Genomic DNA, 18,637 nt, shown 5'->3' on the forward strand with positions numbered 1-18,637 from the left:
TGGGTTTGCACCACCGTGTCTAGTTTATTCAGCGCTGGGGATACAGCCCAGGGCCTTGTTCATGCTAGGCAGTCACTCTGCATCCGCGGAGCCTCAAGCTCACGAAGTCACCTTTGACTGCTGTAGTGCTCACCCTCTGTTCAACCGAGCTTCCAAAGTCTATCCAGAGCTGACACTGGAGAATAGTTAGTTCTGGGGTTAGGACATAGCAAATTCAAGATGAACCTTGAGTGTTTTGTGCCAAAACCCGGGACCTTCTGTATTATAGAGATTTGTGTACGGGTAGGTCCCAGGGCAGTAACAGCATCAAAATGGATAGTGGCAGAAACCATTATAGCCCTCTGAATACAAAGGGGTCTGTGGGTCCATGCCAAGTCTAGGTAAATTTGGAGAAAGGAAAAGCCACTTTGGTGTGAAGGAAAGGTAGCTGGCCACCACAGAGAAAGGTAGACAGCAAGCACCCTTCTGGACGTGGTCAGCAGTCTACACAGAAATTCCCGGGGATCTTGGATGGAAGTAGTGTAGTACATTCAAATAATTTCTAAGTGGAAACAACAGGCTCATTGAAACTAGAGCCATTCTATGAAACAAGTGGCCAAACATCTTCAGAATGAGGAAGAATGAAAACGTGAGGCGCTCTCAGGCATGTGCGGAGTTGGCTCTACTCTCTGTGATGCTTTCTTTTCCTTTCTTTTTTTAATTTGAGAGGTTTTTAGAAATCTAAACATTATCGTAATCTTGTGAGTACCCTCCTCTTCCCCGACTCCGCCCTGCTCCTTTCGCTTGCGTTTACAAATCACTTCGGATGCGTCTGTCTCCGAGCTGTGCTCTCTGTAGTCTGGTGTCAGCATGGCAGATGACCGGGTTTTAGCCCTCCCCTCCCTAAGGCCTGGCCTCTTGCTTGGCTCTCATCCTTACTATTATGATCTGAAGTAGATGTCAGGACCCAGTCTAGGGTCTCTGACAGAGCCCTCTGTGCCGTCTGTCTTTCCAGGCGTTTCTTTAGTATTTCAGATTTTCAGAATGTTGTTTTCATTTGTGATGACGCATTATTTTTATTTATAGTTTCCTCTCCTCTTGAGAAGTCATTTGCTTTTTTGTTTTGTTTGTTTTGTTTTGTTTTGTTTTTTTTACAACAGGGTCCCAAGTGCTGGGATTAAAGATGTGCACCACCACTGGCAAAACTGTTCACCTTTAATTTCTCTGAGGAAAGAAAGTAGGGGAGCAGACCATAAAGTGGCATCAAGTGACCATGAGAGCCCTTAGGGCTCCTTTTCATCTCAAAGCTGGGGAGTGAACCTATAGCTCCATGTTCTAGGCAAGCATGTGCCACATAGCAAGTTTCCAGCCCTCCCAGCGTTCATCCTGATGGACCATGAAGTCCTCTTGTGACTTCCTTCATTATTAACATACAGAATTTCTGTGACTTTTACATTACATTTGGATTTTTAGTTTTTCTGTCAGTATGCTTGCTTTGGGCAAATAGAGACCATGTATAAATGTGGCTCAGTGGCAGAGCATGTGCTTACGGTGCTCAGGTCCCTGGATGGATCTCCAGCACAAGAAAAGTAAAGAGATTGTGCATTAAAATTCAGTCTGTGCACTGATCCACCAACCAGGCAGCACACAGCAGCTGATGTGAGGCCCCCAGCACAGACACAGCAGAGGACTGCCGGGTCTGGACTCAGGCAGAGAAGATGCACCCAAACCTCGAGAGACTTGGGGCCCCAGGGAGTAGGGAGGTCTGGTAGAGTGGGGATGGGGGCATCCTCTTGGAGATGGAGGGGGGTATGGGTGAGTTGTGGGATGTGGAACAGTCGGAGGGTGGACCAGGTGAGGTGTGAAGCCTGGACTATAAAAAAGGTTAAAGAATAAAGAAAAAAAATTCTCTTAAAAAAAAATTCCGTCTGTAAACTATGAATTGCTGTTTTGTTCTTTGTCAAAGCAGCCTCGAGGCAGAGTGCTCGCAGAGTGTCACTGGAGGAAGTTCTGGAACTGCTGGGAGCAGGGTTTCTGCGTGGGAGCTCGGGATTCCTTCGAGCCAGTGGAGATATGCTGAAAGGAAGCAGTTCAGTCAGCAGAGACGTTCGAGTTGGAGTTACTCAGGTCAGACTCAGAACTCAGTCACCTTGTGTAATTTCCACTGGCCTCCAGTCTGAGTTTTAGCGTCTGACACCACAGTTCGAAGTTGCTGGTTATGCTGGTGTTTATAAATATTTATGGCGAACCTAAAACAGTTTTAAAAACAAAGTTACAAACTAAGAGACTCTTGTAACCCAAATGTGGTTTTAATTTTTAGAAATGGGTTTTACTTAGTTCCTTTAAACCAGTCCTTTTTCCTTTTCCTGTGCTGCCGTGTGTCTCGTGGCTTATCATGTCTAACACTGTGATTGTGAATGCGTACGTAGTGCAACTTAGAACCAGTACACATTACTTAATATGTCAAGATAACATAGGATTTTAACTCCTACAAAAGATCACGGCATACAATCTATGTGTTTGCTGTGTAATTTTTCTGTCCTAAACACTTATTTTCAAGTGAAACTCTTAGAAAGGTTTCTTAGAATAAAGAACTAGGAAGGCTGCACTGTAGCCTTAACCCTGTGACCCAGCACAGACAACTGCACTGGGCTGGAGAGGAGTTCAGCCGGCAGGCTCTTGCCTGCCATGTACAAGATCTCTGTCTACATCCCTAAAATTTACTAAGTCCAGCCAAAAAAATGAAGCCAGTGCATGCTGAAGAATTTAAGTGAACCATTTAAAATAAAATAAAACTATATACGCCCTGATGGCTCAGGCTGTATGACTAGTTCATGACGTGAGAGCTCTCCAGTGTGACAGTAAACTATTTCCATGTTTCATATTGCTTGAGAAGACTGCTTGCTTTGTCTCTGGGTAAGACAAATGATTAGCATTGTGGAGATAAAGAGCAGCAGCTCCTCATGGTGAACTTCCCTAAGGTGTCTAGAATGGTCCTTTGGAGTTATGGTATCGGAGAATAGCTCATAGAAGGTGTCCATGTGTTTGACCTCAGCTTGCTTGCTCACGAGCTTAAGTATCTTAAAGCCTTTGTTTCTAGAAGCCAGGGACACATTGTACAAATTATCTGGCAGTAGCTCTCTACTGAACATTTGCAGAGCCTGGCCACAGTAAAATAGAGGCACAGCAGAGGTAGAATCTACTGAAAGACTAACACCAGTCTAGCCAGAAACAAACACCTAATGCTGCACTAACCCGGATCAAGTGACTGAACCAGCATGGCGTAGAAATTCTGCATATTTCTGTGAATAGAAAAGATGTTGATTTGCGACTGAAACAATCACATTTTGAACATGAAATTGCTTTCTTTTTAGGCTTACGTGGTATTTGTTTCAACATTAGGAGGATCTTGGCTAGAGAAGAATCTTGCTGTCTTTCTTTCCCATATCCTAAGCCTTGTATCACAGTCAAATCCTAAAGCCACACAAACGCAGATTGACGCCGTCTGCTGCCGCCGCTGCGTCTCATTTATTCTCCGAGCGACTCTAGGAGGCCTGCTTGGAGAGAAGGCTCAGATCGCGGCTGCACGGGAGATCTGCCAGGCTGTCTGGAAGCTAAAGAGAGTCATGGGTATGAACCCACTAAAACAGTCTGCTTTACCTGAGTTAGGAACCACCCTTGAAGAGCAATGCTTCTGCATTACGATACATTATAAAAATACTTTTTAAAAACAACTTATATTCATGTGTATGTATCTCCATGTTCTGTATCTATGCACATGTATGCTGAATGCCTTAGGAGCTCAGAATAGGTCATCAGATCCTCTGAAGCTTGATGGTTGGGGGCCCCCCAACATGGGTGCTAGGAACCAGGTCCTCTGGAAGAGCAGAAAGTGCCACCCCTCTAGTCCCACAACAGAAATCTTAAAGGCTGGCTCTAACCGTTCCTTAGAACTCATGTTAAGGTTCCTATACAGCTTAAGCTGATTGCTGTTTTTAAACAGGCCATTTTCGGTTATATTTTTGTCCACTCTGATCACCCTAAATTTTCTTACTTTATAAAAATATGGGGAGGTGGTGTCTTAAGTTCTCTTTGTCATTGTCCACAGCTGACAGAGTAACAGTAGATCTGACCATGTTGTGTGAATTGAATCTTAGTTCAGGGGCTCAAGAGTTGACTCAGTGGTTAAGAGGACTTGTTGCTCTTGAAGAGGACCTGGGTTTGATTCCCAGCACCTACGTGATGACTAATCCAGTCTGTAATCCAGTCCGAAGGGACCTTCCTCTTCTAAGACCTCTTCTAGGACCAAGCACACATTTTTTATACATAAACACATACAGAGGCAAAATGCTCATACACATAAAATAATAAAATTAATTATCTAAAAATATTTTTCAAGATCTCTATTAGTTCAAACTCAGTTTATCCTCTATAACATCGTCCATTTAAACACCCTGCTCACCTCCGCCGGGACTCAGTTTATCCTCTATAACATCGTCCATTTAAACACCCTGCTCACCTCCGCAGGGACTCAGTCCTACTGATCAAGTGGCTGTACTGTGTGCACTTTGGCCTTACACTTTTCTGCTCCTAACTCTGAGTTTCTGTGATGTGTGTTTATAAAGTGATACATGAGTTGTTCCTGTGTTTCTGGCAGATGCTGTACTGAGTGATGGTAATTTGGAAACCCGTCTCAGCTCCACAGATGTAGCAGCCACCCAGCATATGCTGGTTTGCGCATTACAAGAACTTGGAAATCTCATATACAGTCTTGGCACTACAGCTGCACCTTTGCTCCAGGATTCCAGTACAGGTGGGTCTGTGGTTTGTGACCGCCTCAGTTCTGCATTGCACTTGTACTGGAGGAAGGCAGTCTCCGTGATATAAGCAAGCTGAAGCTTACTGAGGAATGTGAAACCACTGGAGAATCATTAGATGTTTCATGGAAATTTATAGTCAAGATTATTTTAAAATATAGATGTGTTTGAAGGCTGGAGGGATGGCCCAGTGGTTAAGAGCACATGCTGTTCTTCCTGGGGACTTGAGCTCGGTTATCAGACAGAGATCATGTCCGACTGTTTAGCTCCACCAGTAACCAGCTCCAAGGGATCTAATGCCCTCTTCTGGCCTCTGAAGGCACATGTACCTACACACACACACACACACACACACACACACAGACACACACAGACACACACACACACTTGCATGGGCACGCACGCACTTGCATGGGCACGCACGCACTTGAACACACAAAACTTAGAAGAGAGGGCTTTCTGGGTTTTGGGATCTGGTGGGGGTTTTTTGCCATTTTCCCCTTTTGGCAAAGTTTGGCAAGATGCACATCTTTAGTCTCAGCACTCAGAGGGCAAAGGCTACATAGGGAGATTCTATCCTTACAAAAACAATTAGAAAGCTGTTTTGTAACGCTGTTACAAAATGTCATCATTCATTTTTCTGAAGTCTAATGGAAAACTTCCAGAGAAGTATGCCAGGATTTCTCTCCCCTGCAGTGAAAGCACCACTATCTGTGGACTATATGCAGTCCGTTCCTCAGGGGTCTTTTAAGCCATCTTTATTTCTCTCTGAAAATAATTTTCTGCCTTTTAGATTTATCAGCATTGTGATATCCTCAGATAGCACAAAGTTCACTCCTTTAAAACACGCTACTCAGTGGTTTTGCGAGTTCACAGTTATATGATTACCTCCCTGTTTAACTGAGGATGTTTGTATCGATGGAGTATCATCAGAAACGCCATCAGCGGCGTGTCCTCCTGTCCTTCCCAGAAGACATGGCTGCCCCACTGCTTCCCACTCCTGTCAGGTTACCCTCGTGCCTAGGCCGCATTGTACCAGTGAAACCCACTAAGATGTGGTCTCTAGTGGCTAGTTTCTTTTTATTTTCCGACTGTGGCCTTGTTTTTTGCCACGCTTCCTGCTTACTGAGTACCATTGTATTTTTATCATTTATGTGTTTGTAAGCCCTTTAAATTTCTGTAGCAGTTGGCAGGAAACTTGCATGTTTCCACAAAGGTCTGTCTTGAATCAATAAATTCTAATAAATTCTAGCATGTTGATAGTATGTTAGACCACTGAAGTCCTAACAAAACCTTGGTTTTAGAATTTGCTCTAAGATAAAAGCCGTGCAGTAGATAAGAAGTATGTTACCATATCTGTCATGCACTAGAGAGATTCTTCTACAGGACCAATAAGCTGGAGAGATGACTTAGAGGTTGAGAGCACAAACCCACGTTGGATCCGCAGCACAGAGGTCGGGCAGCTCGTAGCTGCCTGGAATCCAGCTCTGGGGTCCAGCGCTCTGTCCTCAGAGGGCGTCTGTATTCACACGCACAGATACATAAACAAATTAAAACGATCTCTCGTTTAAAAAGCGGTTAGGACAAGGTATGACTTTTTAAAGGTGGTTTTATCAGCAACTTTAGTTGCTAATACAATGCTTAATTACTAACAATCTCAAGGTAAACTACAAATATCACTAGAAATAAAATTTTTCTTTTGTGTATTGACATAGCTTAAGTTCATTTTCATGACATAATACTAGAAGAGATCTCTATGTTGAAAACCAAAAAACAATTTCGTTATGCCTCACTTCTTTCATTGTAATTCAGCTTCTCATAGAAGTAGTGTGTTTTATATGCAGGTAGCTGTCCATTCCTTTGACCGTCTATGGCTTAAATGAGTTCTGTCTGTGATCATAAGTCATTTGCTTTACTCTGTCCTTGCAGGCCTTCTGGACAGCGTCATTTCGGTGGTTCTGCACCCTAGCATTTCTGTCCGCCTGGCTGCAGCCTGGTGCCTGCACTGCATTGCTGTGGCCTTGCCTTCTTACCTGACACCTCTCTTAGACCGTTGCCTAGAACGGCTTTCGGTACTGAAGTCTTCACCAGAAGCAGTGACTGGCTTTAGTTTTGCTGTGGCAGCCTTGCTAGGTGCAGTGACACACTGTCCTTTGGGAATTCCTCATGGAAAGGGCAAGGTAATGATTTCCTTCTCTATGTAGTGGTATGCAGGTTCCTGTGCAATGGGCTGCTGGTGGTATGCCGCCCGTTGAAGCCCCGTGGGACAGCGAGTGGCGTGTCTCCTGCGTATTCTTTGTGTGATGAACACTAGCCACATAGTCTTTGATGGCTATCCTCACTTTTTTCAAGGAGTGCTTCCGGGTCTAGCCTGCGTGACTCACAGATCTAGCCTGCGTGACTCACGGATGGAGTCAGGCTTAGTGTGCTTTGACTCCAGGCCTGGGGTGGGGAGGGGACTTCCTGTGTGTTCACTAGAAGGTTCTCTGTGGGGTAACAGAATTTACAGTGTCCTAGCCTTTCCACGTAAGTCTATTTAAAATCACACTGCATATACTGGTTTCTCCTTATAGTATACCTTTATAATCTCGGCTGCGCTCCACTTTTAAGCTGGTGTCTTTAGAGGCTGAGGCAAGAGGGTCAGGAGTCAGAGGGTGGCCTGGGTTATTTAGTGGAGCCCTATTCACAAAAACCAAACATCGAAGGACAGTTGAACTTATGAAAAAACCTGAGTGTCATTTAGTAAACTTACAGTTATTGCCAATATTGGTATTGTTACTTCTACATTAGTTTACATGTAATTGTGTAAAATATATAAATAATATATTTGTGAACTGAGATTTTCAATGTAAGAAAAAAGAGCTATAATTGGACAATTGAGAGAGTTAAATAAAAGCCCATATGTTAAGTTGAAATTATCACTATGAACTCAGTCTTATTTCTTTCAAAATAAATACAATGGCCTCATTCTTTCTCCTAAAAATGGCTAGAAGCAGTAATTAGCCAGTAATAGAGAGTATCCTAGAGATGGCCCTGAGACTCTAAATGCCCTTTCCTACTAACCCTGCAAAGACACTGGGGTTCAATCAGGGAGTTATATGTTATAATATATCCTCTATAGCAATGTCAAAAATTCAAATACCTTTATATTATCAATGTCGTAATAAACTGATTGACAAGTTGAGGAAGTCCCTTGATTTGGTTTGTTTCCTTGTTTTAATCTTATTTGTATGAGTATTTTTGCCTGAGTGTATGTGTGTGTGTACTTCATACATGCCTGGTGCCCACGGAGGTCAGAAAAGGGTATAGGATCCCATGAAACTGGAGTCACAGATTATTGTGAGCCACCGTGTGAGTGCTGAGAACTGGAAATGGGCCCTCTGCAAGAGCAGCAGGCACCGTTAACTGCTGGGCTGTTTCTCCATCCCCGGCACCCTCTCAGTTACGATCGGAGCTAACATGTTATCATTGTGTGTATTAAGTTTGTCCTCAACCCTCGTTAATTCTGACCCCTCACATGTGAAATTCTTCTGAGAAGATGCCCTCTTATCCTGATTTGACTAAAATGGTTGTTTCGTCCTCTCGTTTTCTGAGTGTCACCTGTTAGCTCTATAAGCTGTGGTCAGCATAGCTGCCTCCTTAGGGACTGTGTTTGTAGCCCCTACATCCTGACATCTGTCCAGGGGTACTGGGTGACGTGTTGCTCAGATCCGATGCATTCTTCCTGACCTTTGAACTTTATAAACACAGGATGCATACATCCGAAATACCTGGTTGTTTCTCTAGTGTTTACACCATGTATTTTAGAGATTTTTAAAATATAACATATTATGGAAACCTGGTCCACTGCTTTTGAGGAGACCATTATGAACCCTTAAGGTATCAAGTTTATATATAGAATTCTATAAAGGGAAACTTCAATAATGAAACTTTTTCAGTGATTACTGACCTAAGCAATTAAATGGTTAATTGCTTAAAGCCAAGTATATAAAATTTGTACAGCTACAGTTTGAAGAACCTTACAGTGTTGTCACTTGTGCTTCACAAAGAATTATGCCTGTCATGCCAGGCAGTGGTGGCACATGCCTTTAATCCTAGTACTTGGGAGGCAGAGGCAGGTGAATTTCTGAGTTTAAGGCCAGGCCTGGTCTGCAGAGTGAGTTCCAGGACAGCCAGGGCCACACAGAGAAACCCTGTCTTGAAAATAAAAAAAAAAAAAAAAAGAAGAAGAAGAATTGTGCCTGTCTGTTTTTCAACCTTGAAGACCTAATTGTTTATAGTTTCTTGTGTGATATCGCCCTATCACGTAGCCTGCACAGTTGGCCATGGTTGTAATTTATTATATGTAAGAACAAGTCTTCCAAGAGATTGTAATTGGTTTCTTTCTTTCACCTGACTTAATTTGTAAGCTAACTTTTATCGCTTTGTTCTGTACACAAGCAGATTATCATGGCGTTAGCAGAGGATTTGCTGTGTTCCGCTGCTCAGAACAGCCGCCTGTCTCTTCAGCGCACACAAGCGGGATGGCTGCTGATCGCTGCCCTCATGACGCTAGGTAACAGTTCTTTGGAGGGTTGACATAATAATTAAATACTCATGTCTCTGGATCAAAGGTTGCCTTAGTGTGTATCAGAATTTAGATAACTACTAGAACATTTTTCTTATATTAGCGTTAAGAAGATGTCCTGGCAGGGCAAGCCTTGGGTCCTGGCACTCAGGAGGCAGAGGCAGACAGTTCCCCGAGTTCAAGGGCAGTCACGGCACAAACCAGTTACTTGAGCCTAGAAGATCAGCGTCACCCTGGGGGACATGTGATCTTGTCTGCAACAAACGAGAAACCAAGTGCACACTTACTAACGTTACTCCCTAAAAGTATTTGCAGGTATCTGCTGGTTTCTCTTCTAAACTAATTTATAAGCCATAAGTAGGATAAACACATTTGATCATTTTTCAAGCTTAAAAATCATTCAGGCATGTCCTAAAATCATTCTTGTCCATCTTTATAAGTTTTCTGCAGTTATAAGGATAGGGAATAAACCCTCTCATGGCTTTGCAAATCTGCCTCTGTAGCTGTTTTGAGATTCCTTACACCTAGTGAGGTTCTATGAAATATTAAAGGAAATGGAGCTCACTTAAGTTCTGTTCGTAAAAACATCAGTAATTGTTTTGTGGGCGTGGCTACTTACCCCCAGTAACTATGAGACTTTAGAGGTTACTGCTCTGTCACAATTCTATGTGTTAGTAGAAGGATATGAACAACTGGTAAGTTTAGGTAATGAGTTATTGTAGATAGAAAGTCACTTGATATAAAAAGAGCTTACATAAGTAAGCTTTCTTTAGGAAAGAGCAACACTAATATTTTTAAGGTTATTAAAGAAACTTACTAAAGAATTTATTGAATCAGGTTCACCTGGCTTGTTACATAATATGGACTTATTTTGTCTTGTTTATTTTATTTTGTTTGTTTACTTGTTTACCACCTAATTTTATGTAGTCCAAGCTAACACATGGCCGGAGCGTGTGGTGTGGCTCTGGCCATCAGCAGTGCTCTTAGAGTAGCTCATTATTTTGCAGTGTGGTGGCTGTATCCCAGCAGTCTTTCATCCGCTGTCACTTGATGCCCACCCATTGCTTGCTGTGCGATGATGCTGATGGGCTAACAGAAAATGTTAATTTTTATACAGATTTTTTTCTTTTTTATGTATAGACATTTCACATGCAGATATGCATGCTTGGTGCATACAGAGGATAGAAGGTGGTGTTAAATCTCCTAGAACTAAAGTTAGAGATGGGTATGAACTGCCGTGTGGATGCGGGGAACAGAATCTGGGCCCCCTGGAAGAGCAGCCAGTGCTCTTAACCACTGAACCATCTCTCCAGACCCCTTTCCCATGAAATTATTCGGTATTTGTGTATGGGGGGAGTACATACCTGTGTATGTGTGTATGTGTGTGTGTATTTCAACTTGAAGACCTCAGAGGATATCAGATATTTTCCTCTATTTCTATACCTTTTTCATTTGAGTCAGGGTCTGATTTTGAACCTGGCGCTTGTGGAGATTTTATGTGGTTGGTTGGTTGGTTGGTGGTTGGTTGGTTGGTTGGTTGGTTTTGGTAAACTAGCAGCCAGCAAACCCTGATTGTGTCTCCTTTCCATGACACTCAGTGTTGTAGTTATAAGCCATGGGGACACCCTCACCTCTTACATGGGTTCTGGGATCCAAATTCCAATCCTCATACTAATGCAGCAGGAACTCTTCAGCCCCTGAGTTTTCTCTCTGGCCCCAGTAAATTCAGTATCTTGATAAAACCCTTTACATCCAATGTCATTGCACTGGAGGAAGGTTATATACAATGTTCTTTTCCTTCAAAAAAAAAAAAAAGATGAGTAAGCCTGGCATGGTTCATGGTTGTACCATGTATTCAGCAGAGGGGCTCCTCTGAATGAGATAGGAGGATTACATATGTGAGTGAGGTTGGCCTGGGCATGTGAACAAGAGCTTATGTCAGAGAGAGAGATTGACTTAGACATTTTATAATCACTATATAAAAGTTTTCACTTTTATATGAATATTTTTTATGAATATTTAATTACTGTATTTTCTTGGGCTCTATTTTATATGTGGTGTTTGTTGGAGTGTGTGTGTATGTTTGTGTGGATGCACATGTGGGGGAGATGAGCATGGATGTGGATACAATAAATCGACACCCCGTATCTGTCGGTCACTCTCCACGGTGTCTTTAGACACAGTATATCATTGAATCTGGAGCTTCCCGCTTTGGCTGGACTGGCTCCAGCTCCAGGGTTTCCCCTCCCCCGCTGGTTACACACATCGTGTCAGGCTTTTTACATGCTACAGCTCTCATGTTTGTTCTGCAAACACGTAACCACTGAGCTATCTCCCTGGCCCCTGTTGGTTTCATTTGTTATCAGAAATGTTTAGAATGTTCTAAAATCCCAGAGGGAGTTTCCTCAGTGGTAGAGAGGCATGAACCTAGCATGCTTGACGCCCTAGGTTCAATACCCAGCACTGCAAAAATGAATAAATGAAATCCTAGCAGCTTCTAAAGGAGGTGAGTGGTAATTTTGTTTTGGATACCATTAAACCTCGTGGACTATTACATATTTGTATGTTTTGAACCAATGCTGTCATTAGTCCTCTTGACCCTCGTCTTTGGCAAGCTGAAGGCCCAACAGTTTATTCTCATGTCTTAATAGAACCCTGGCATTCTTTGGTGTTGGCATTATAAAATGCCCTAGGTGCTATACCTCTTACCAAAGCTTGCATGGTACTTTTTTTTTTTAAATAAAGTCTTGATTCTTTTATTTTTTAATTATTTTATTTTGGTGTGCAATAGTAGGTATGATGGTGTGTATATCTTTAAACTGAGCAGTTGGGAGGCAGAGACAGGCAAATCTCTGTAAGTTTGAAGCCAACTTGGTCTACGTAGCAACTTTCAGGACAGCCAGAGTTACATAGAGAAACCCTGTCTTAAAAAGACAAAAAAATGCAAAAAACACCAAAGAACAACAACAATAATAATAATTGCATACCAGACACTGAGTAAATGCCTACTTCTGTTTATATGAACCTATAAGTCTCAGAAACTAGCCTATGAGGGAAATACTGTTATTTCTCTTACAAAAAATGAGGAAACTAAGGACAAAAAAGTTAAGTTATTCACCCAAGTCTGTATAGCTAAGTGGGCAGAACCAGAATTAGCCTGCTCAGGCCTCCCCCCCACCCCCACCCCCACCCCCGACATCTCCCCGAAAGCCCACTGCAGTTCTCCATGCTACACAGTTCAGAGGAAGGCACCAAGGGAAGGAATGTACCCCCATGGCTGAGTCCGAAAGACTATTTGGGAAGAAAAGCTGTGCTTTAGTTTTATGCTTCTTAGGGTATTTTGTTTTTAAATGATAATATTATCATTGTATATTGCCTTTAAAGGTTTTACCTTATTTATTACTGTGAGGGTGTGTGCACAGCAGTGGAGGTCAGAAGAGAACTGTTTGAATTGGTTCTCTCCCTCCTCCTCTATGTGGGTGTTGAGGATGGAGATGGCACAGGCTCTTGTGTTGTCGTATAGCGAACCCCTTACCCGCCGAGCTGTCTCATCAGCCCTCATGTGGCCTTTTATTATATCTGAATTTTAACTGGAACAAGTTGTTATCAGATGTTAACAGCAAGAAGCTTGGATTGCAGTTCATCCCTATCATCATAGCACTGGGAGGCTAAGGCAGGAGGATCGTGAGTTCCAGGCCAGCCTGAGCTCCAAGTGTACCTCTAAAAAGGCTGGAGTGACGCTCAGGAGCTGCGAGTACTTGTTCCTGCAGAGGACCCTGGTGCTGCTCTCAGCACCCTCAAGACAGTTCACAATCATCTATAACTCTGTCTTAGTTAATGGGAAAACACTGTGACTTGGGGAGGGAAGGGGTTTTTTTCAGCTTACAATTTGTCAGGAACTGATACAGAGGCTATGGAGAGTGATACTTACTGGTTTACCCTGCTTTCTTACGGCACTCAGGACGATCCGTCTAGGGGTGGCACCACCTCCCACATCAGTCATCAGTCAAGAAGATGCACCACAGTCTTGGCCACAGGCCCGGCTGGTGGGAGCATTTTCTCAGTCGAGGTTCCTTCCCAAATGCCTCCCGTGTGTCAAGTTGACAAAACTATCCAGTGTGCTCCAGTTCTGGCAGATCTGATCTCTGCAGGCATCATGCTCTTATGTGGTACACATACATGCATGCAAGCAAAGCACTCATACACATTTTTTTAAAAAACGTCTTAAAACTTCTTTTTTAAACAAAAAACTGAAGTAGTCAAAATTAAGAGCCAGATGTGCTACCATAAACCTCTAGTAGTAGCATTTGGAAGAATGAGGCAAAAGAAGTTATGGGTCTGGACAGGTGGGGCTGGAGAAATGGGGCTGGGCAGGTGGGGGCTGGACAGGTGGGGCTGGGCGGGTGGGGCTGGGCGGGTGGGCCTGGAGAGATGGGGCTGGGCAGGTGGGGCTGGGCAGGTGGGCCTGGAGAGATGGGGCTGGGTGGGTGGGGCTCAGTGGGTGGGCCTGGAGAGATGGGGCTGGGCGGGTGGGCCTGGAGAGATGGGGCTGGGCGGGTGGCCCAGCCCCTTTGCTTTCCAGCTCCCATAGTCACTACCTGTAACTCTGGCTTTAAGAATCCAACCATGTCTTCCAGCTTCCTTGGGCAACTTCACTTATGTGCATACCCAAACACAGACACACCTGTGTGCACATAACTAAAAAATAAAATAAAAGTTATTCTGAGGAGCGTTACAGTGTTACTTGTTGCCATAGCAATTGTGCCTTCCATTTATGTGCCACTTCTCAGTTTTTTCAAGTACGCTGAAGTTCATTCTGTCACAGGAGACACACCCCAGCCCAGGCTTCGCTCTTCAGTTCTGTTTCTTTTTCTGCACTGCAACACTTAATATTCATTCACTTGAAACCAGAAGATACAAAACATTGCAGTTGTGAATTCAAATATTTTCTTCTTAAGAGAGACGTACCTGCTCCCTAGTCGAGCTTTAAAGAGTCACGTTAGGTTGTCTTTGCAGGTCCTGCCGTGGTCAGTCACCACCTCGCTCGAGTTCTGCTGCTGTGGAAGTGTGTCTTTCCAGTGTCCCCTAAAGACCTAGAAACAGAAAAAAGCCGAGGAGATTCGTTTACCTGGCAGGTAACCCTGGAAGGCCGAGCCGGTGCTCTCTGTGGTAGGTTGGCTGACATCTCTCTTCCCCCTGGCCTGCCTTCACCCTTTGTATGTTCTGTAGGTTTCATTTAGTGTAAAGGGACAGGGACCCGACAGGTGTTTCCATACCTGAATGTAACCTGTTAGCTGGTGATGACTCCGAATGGTTCTGAGCCAAGTCTGAGAGCAGGACCTTTAAACCAACCACTGCAGGTTTCATTAGCTTCAGGCCAGATGGAAACCGACAACATCGCTTGAAGTAGATATCCATTCCTCTCTTCAGAAAGAGTGAGATTTTGATTTAATTAGTCCTGGAGATGTGTGGTTCCCAGTAAGCATTTGTGGCAGTGTATGTAGGCTTGAATTGTCACTATTAGTTTGAACTAAGGAAAAATGGCTTTCTTAGAAAGAACAGGGGCCACACGCTTGTTTTGTTTATCCAATGAATTTTACCCTTAAAAAGAAAAAAAAATTAATTTCACCCTGACACACTCAGTCTAAACTATTTGTTTTACTCTTCTTTTGAAGCAGTCTCGGTTTTTGAGTCATTGTAAACTCCCTCCTTGGCTGGAGTCTGCATCTTTCTGTAGAACCAGTGACAAATTGGCAGACTTGGAGTCTACACTGCTTTTTTAAAGATTTATTTTTATTTATGTGTATGTGAAAAATATATATTTCTCCCCTCCTCTCTCACTGTAGGGGGTGCGGGGGTACCAGTGGGGGCCAGAAAAGGGGTCAGGTCCCCTTGAACCGCAACCAAAGCATCATGGTACTCGGAGCCAGACATGGATAATACACATTCTTAGCCAATGAAACATCTCTCTAACCCCTGATTTCTCTTTTTCTTTGTTTCTTTTCTTTCTTGTTTTAAATTTAAGATGGAAGTCTTACTCTATAGCTCTGGCTGTCCTAGAACTCATTGTGTAGACCAGGCTGACCTTGAATTCATGCCTGCCTCTCAAATGCTGGGATTAGGTGTTTGGGCCACCATGCCCAACTTTGGTTTCTTTTTATTTTTAAACTTCTGATCTCAGGGTTACGTGCAACCCAGGACAACAACATTTTCTTAATTTATTAGTCTCTTAGCAATCCCAGGAAATTCTTGAAAAATAAAGATGGAAGATTCTAGCTTCCTTTTTAATCATTAGAATTTCAAGATATTTTTTGTTTTGAGCACTTCTTTGTAACATTGCTGAATGTTCTTGTCTCGTGGCCGATGACACTGTATAGGGAGTAAGTGTCTACTCTCATTTTTTAGCTATCAAGAGTTTCATCTCCCACTGCGGTGATCTCCTTACGGAGGAAGTCATCCAGCGTCTCCTGCCGCCGCTGCCCCGTGCTGTGGATCTGCTGACTCAGTAAGGATCGGTCGTTCAGACGGCTAGAGTTTTCAGAGTGGCTATCTGCCTCTCTGTGATCCCTTAGATAGACTGGAAAGGCAAGCGATAGAGTCGGTTCCTTTTACAGAGGAAGGCCATCATTTAGATATGTGACTTTTCTTCTTTTTTTTTTAGGCTAGAGAAAATGCATATTAAAAGGGAAGGAAAATTACTTGGTGAATAATATACCTTTCATACAGGCAATTAAGAAATTGCCTAACAAGAAATTAAATCCTAAGCCTGCTAACCTTTGCAGGTATGCATTGTATTGGTTTGTTAGTGTTGTTCTATACTCCTAAGAACTAGACACTTGCTAACACATACAGGTTTTTATGTATTTATAGTTCTTATAGGTTGATCTCTCTGATCAAACACAGAAAAAAGCCAATACCTTTTTAGTGTGTTTGTGTGTATGTGTGTGTAACTTACAATTATAAGCACCAATTTCCAAATTAATAAGGTATAGAGAACATTCTTTCAAAAGTTTTTTTATGATATGCCATTTTATGTATAAAGAAGAATGCATTTAAGGTATAGCCTATAAATATGATAATAGATGAACATCATTGAATCAAGTATGGCTAGAGCACTGATTGCAAACATGAAGAGCCACGGTAAATATTTTAAATCGTACAGGTTCTCAGATCTGCACTAGAATTGCTCAGCTCAGAAGGAATCGCACACCGTGCTGGCGGGAGACAGCCATGGCTGTGTCCCAGCACTTGGCTGAGATGGGCAGTTGTCTTGTTTAACACGGGACAGAGCTTTAGTAACAGACGTGCCTTCGATCTATAGCTTTCTCTCTTTTAGGTTGTTTGTCTTTTTAAGTTGACTTATAAGACTTTTTACATATTTGTAACACTCTTGCTGTCCATTAAAATACTAAAATATCTTTTTAAATCAGTATGTTCTCAAATGTCACATCTTTTTTGGTTAGTGTTGGAGTTTTTTAGGAGGGAAGGTTTGTTTTTGCTTTTTGTTTGTCTGGTTTTGTTTTTAAATAGTCTCTCTATGTAGACCTGACTGTTCTAGAACTCTGTGTGACCAGGCTGACCTTAAACTCACAGAGATCCACCTGCCTTTCCTCCCAAATGCTGGGGTGAGAGGTGCACGCCGCTACTGCCGGTATTCGCCTTGTGTATTTTTGCTTTGATTTTCTTATATTTCATGTTTTATCTTTTTCTTTTAAAGATATATTTATTATGTAAGTACACTGTAGCTGTCTTCAGACACATCAGAAGAGGGCATCAGATCTCATTACAGATGATTGTGAACCACCATGTGGTTGCTGGGATTTGAATTAAGGATCTCTGGAAGAACAGTCAGTGCTCTTAACTGCTGAGCCATCTCTCCAGCCCTCAAGTTTTATCTTTTATGTTTGCATCTTTAATCCATCTTAAGTTGATTTTTCTACTTAGAACGAGGTAGAAGTCTGTCTTTGTACCGGAGAAACAAAACACCACAGCCCAGGTGATTCACACACAGAAGTGTCTACACACTGTTCTGAAGATGAGAGTTTAAGATCAGGGTGCTGGCAGGACGATGCCTGGTAGAAGCTGCTGCCCATCTCCAACATGGCACCTTATTGTTCCATCCTGCGGAGAGGGTGCATTGTTTGTCCTTATGTACAGAAGAGACACAGAGACAAAAGAACCAACTGCCCTTGTCAAACAGTGTCATCGAGTCATTAATCACTCATAAGGGAAGGGCGCACACCCATCCTTCCAATAGTGTTGACTTGACAGTGAGTCTTCTTAATTTACGTCTTTGGTTTGACGGATAGTAGCATTTAATGACCTACCTCTGTAGCTTCCAGCCAGCAGGATACCTTTAACCTTCCCTCACCTCTTCAACTGAAGGATTTAGAGCCGGAAGTTCTGAAGCATGATGTAACTGTGGGGAAGTAGAGATAGGTGGGTCTCTGGATTCAGACCAGCCTGGTCTACATAGCTAGTTCCAGGCAAGGCAAGGCTATACGGTAAGGTCTTGCCTCAAAACAAAACACAACAAAAAACAAAAAACCTGGGGGAAAAATTGAACTTTGCAGGGTTGGCTGTGGTGCACACCTTAAGCTCAGAATTCAGAGGCAGACAGAATTTGAGGCCAGCCTGGTCTACACAGTGAGTTTTAGGACAGGCAAGGCTATAAACACAGAGAAACCCTGTCACAAAACACCCCATGGACTTCCCTGAGGCTGTTCTGGAGCGTTCTCTCCTGGGCTCCTGCAGAAGTCTGCCAAGCTAACAGCAGAGAGAGCTCCATTTTTGTCCTGCACACCAACAGCAGAACACTCCCTGATGTTCTGTCCTTATCTGCTCCCCTCCCGGCTCTCACGGGTTACTGAGGGTAGCGGCAGAAGCTAAGGTCTCTCACAGCAGCTTCCTCAGAGTCACCTGGAAAAAACTTGTCAAATGACTCTAGGGACACAAGACACTAGCATCTCCCAAGCACCTGGATACCCCCGGTGTTTGCATATGTGGCTGAGGCCATCCTCATTTTGGATGGCACGTCCCCTGCCAAAGGGAGGGAATTAAGTACGTGTTCAACACATGAGTTTTCAGGGACAAAAATTCAGACCAGCCGAAACCATTTCCTTTTCTTTTATCATGTTGGAAATTTATCCTGGTCTTGTGCTCTACTTTCACAGTCCTTCCTTCCTTCCTTCCTTCCTTCCTTCCTTCCTTCCTTCCTTCCTTCCTTCCTTCCTTCCTTCCTTCTTCCTTCCTTCCTTCCCTCCTTCCTTCTTTC

The 18,637-nt window shown here is 43.2% G+C and overlaps 1 protein-coding gene across 4 annotated transcripts in view; it reads left to right on the top strand.

Annotated features, from left to right (window-relative positions):
- Heatr5a (HEAT repeat containing 5A) overlaps positions 1–18,637 on the top strand; it is a 101,798-nt gene that overhangs the window by 19,927 nt on the left and 63,234 nt on the right. For 2 of the 4 annotated variants that reach the window (XM_052185872.1, XM_052185874.1), the window contains exons 7-13: positions 1,946–2,106; positions 3,354–3,609; positions 4,637–4,792; positions 6,726–6,976; positions 9,240–9,351; positions 14,380–14,532; positions 15,769–15,868. In XM_052185872.1, the coding sequence (XP_052041832.1) occupies positions 1,946–2,106; positions 3,354–3,609; positions 4,637–4,792; positions 6,726–6,976; positions 9,240–9,351; positions 14,380–14,532; positions 15,769–15,868 (1,189 nt within the window). The remainder of the gene's footprint in view (positions 1–1,945; positions 2,107–3,353; positions 3,610–4,636; positions 4,793–6,725; positions 6,977–9,239; positions 9,352–14,379; positions 14,533–15,768; positions 15,869–18,637) is intronic. The other 2 variants (XM_052185873.1, XM_052185875.1) reach the window with 1 other exon arrangement.

This window comes from Apodemus sylvaticus, chromosome 6 (assembly GCF_947179515.1).
Source record: "Apodemus sylvaticus chromosome 6, mApoSyl1.1, whole genome shotgun sequence".
Classification (NCBI taxonomy): domain Eukaryota; kingdom Metazoa; phylum Chordata; class Mammalia; order Rodentia; family Muridae; genus Apodemus; species Apodemus sylvaticus.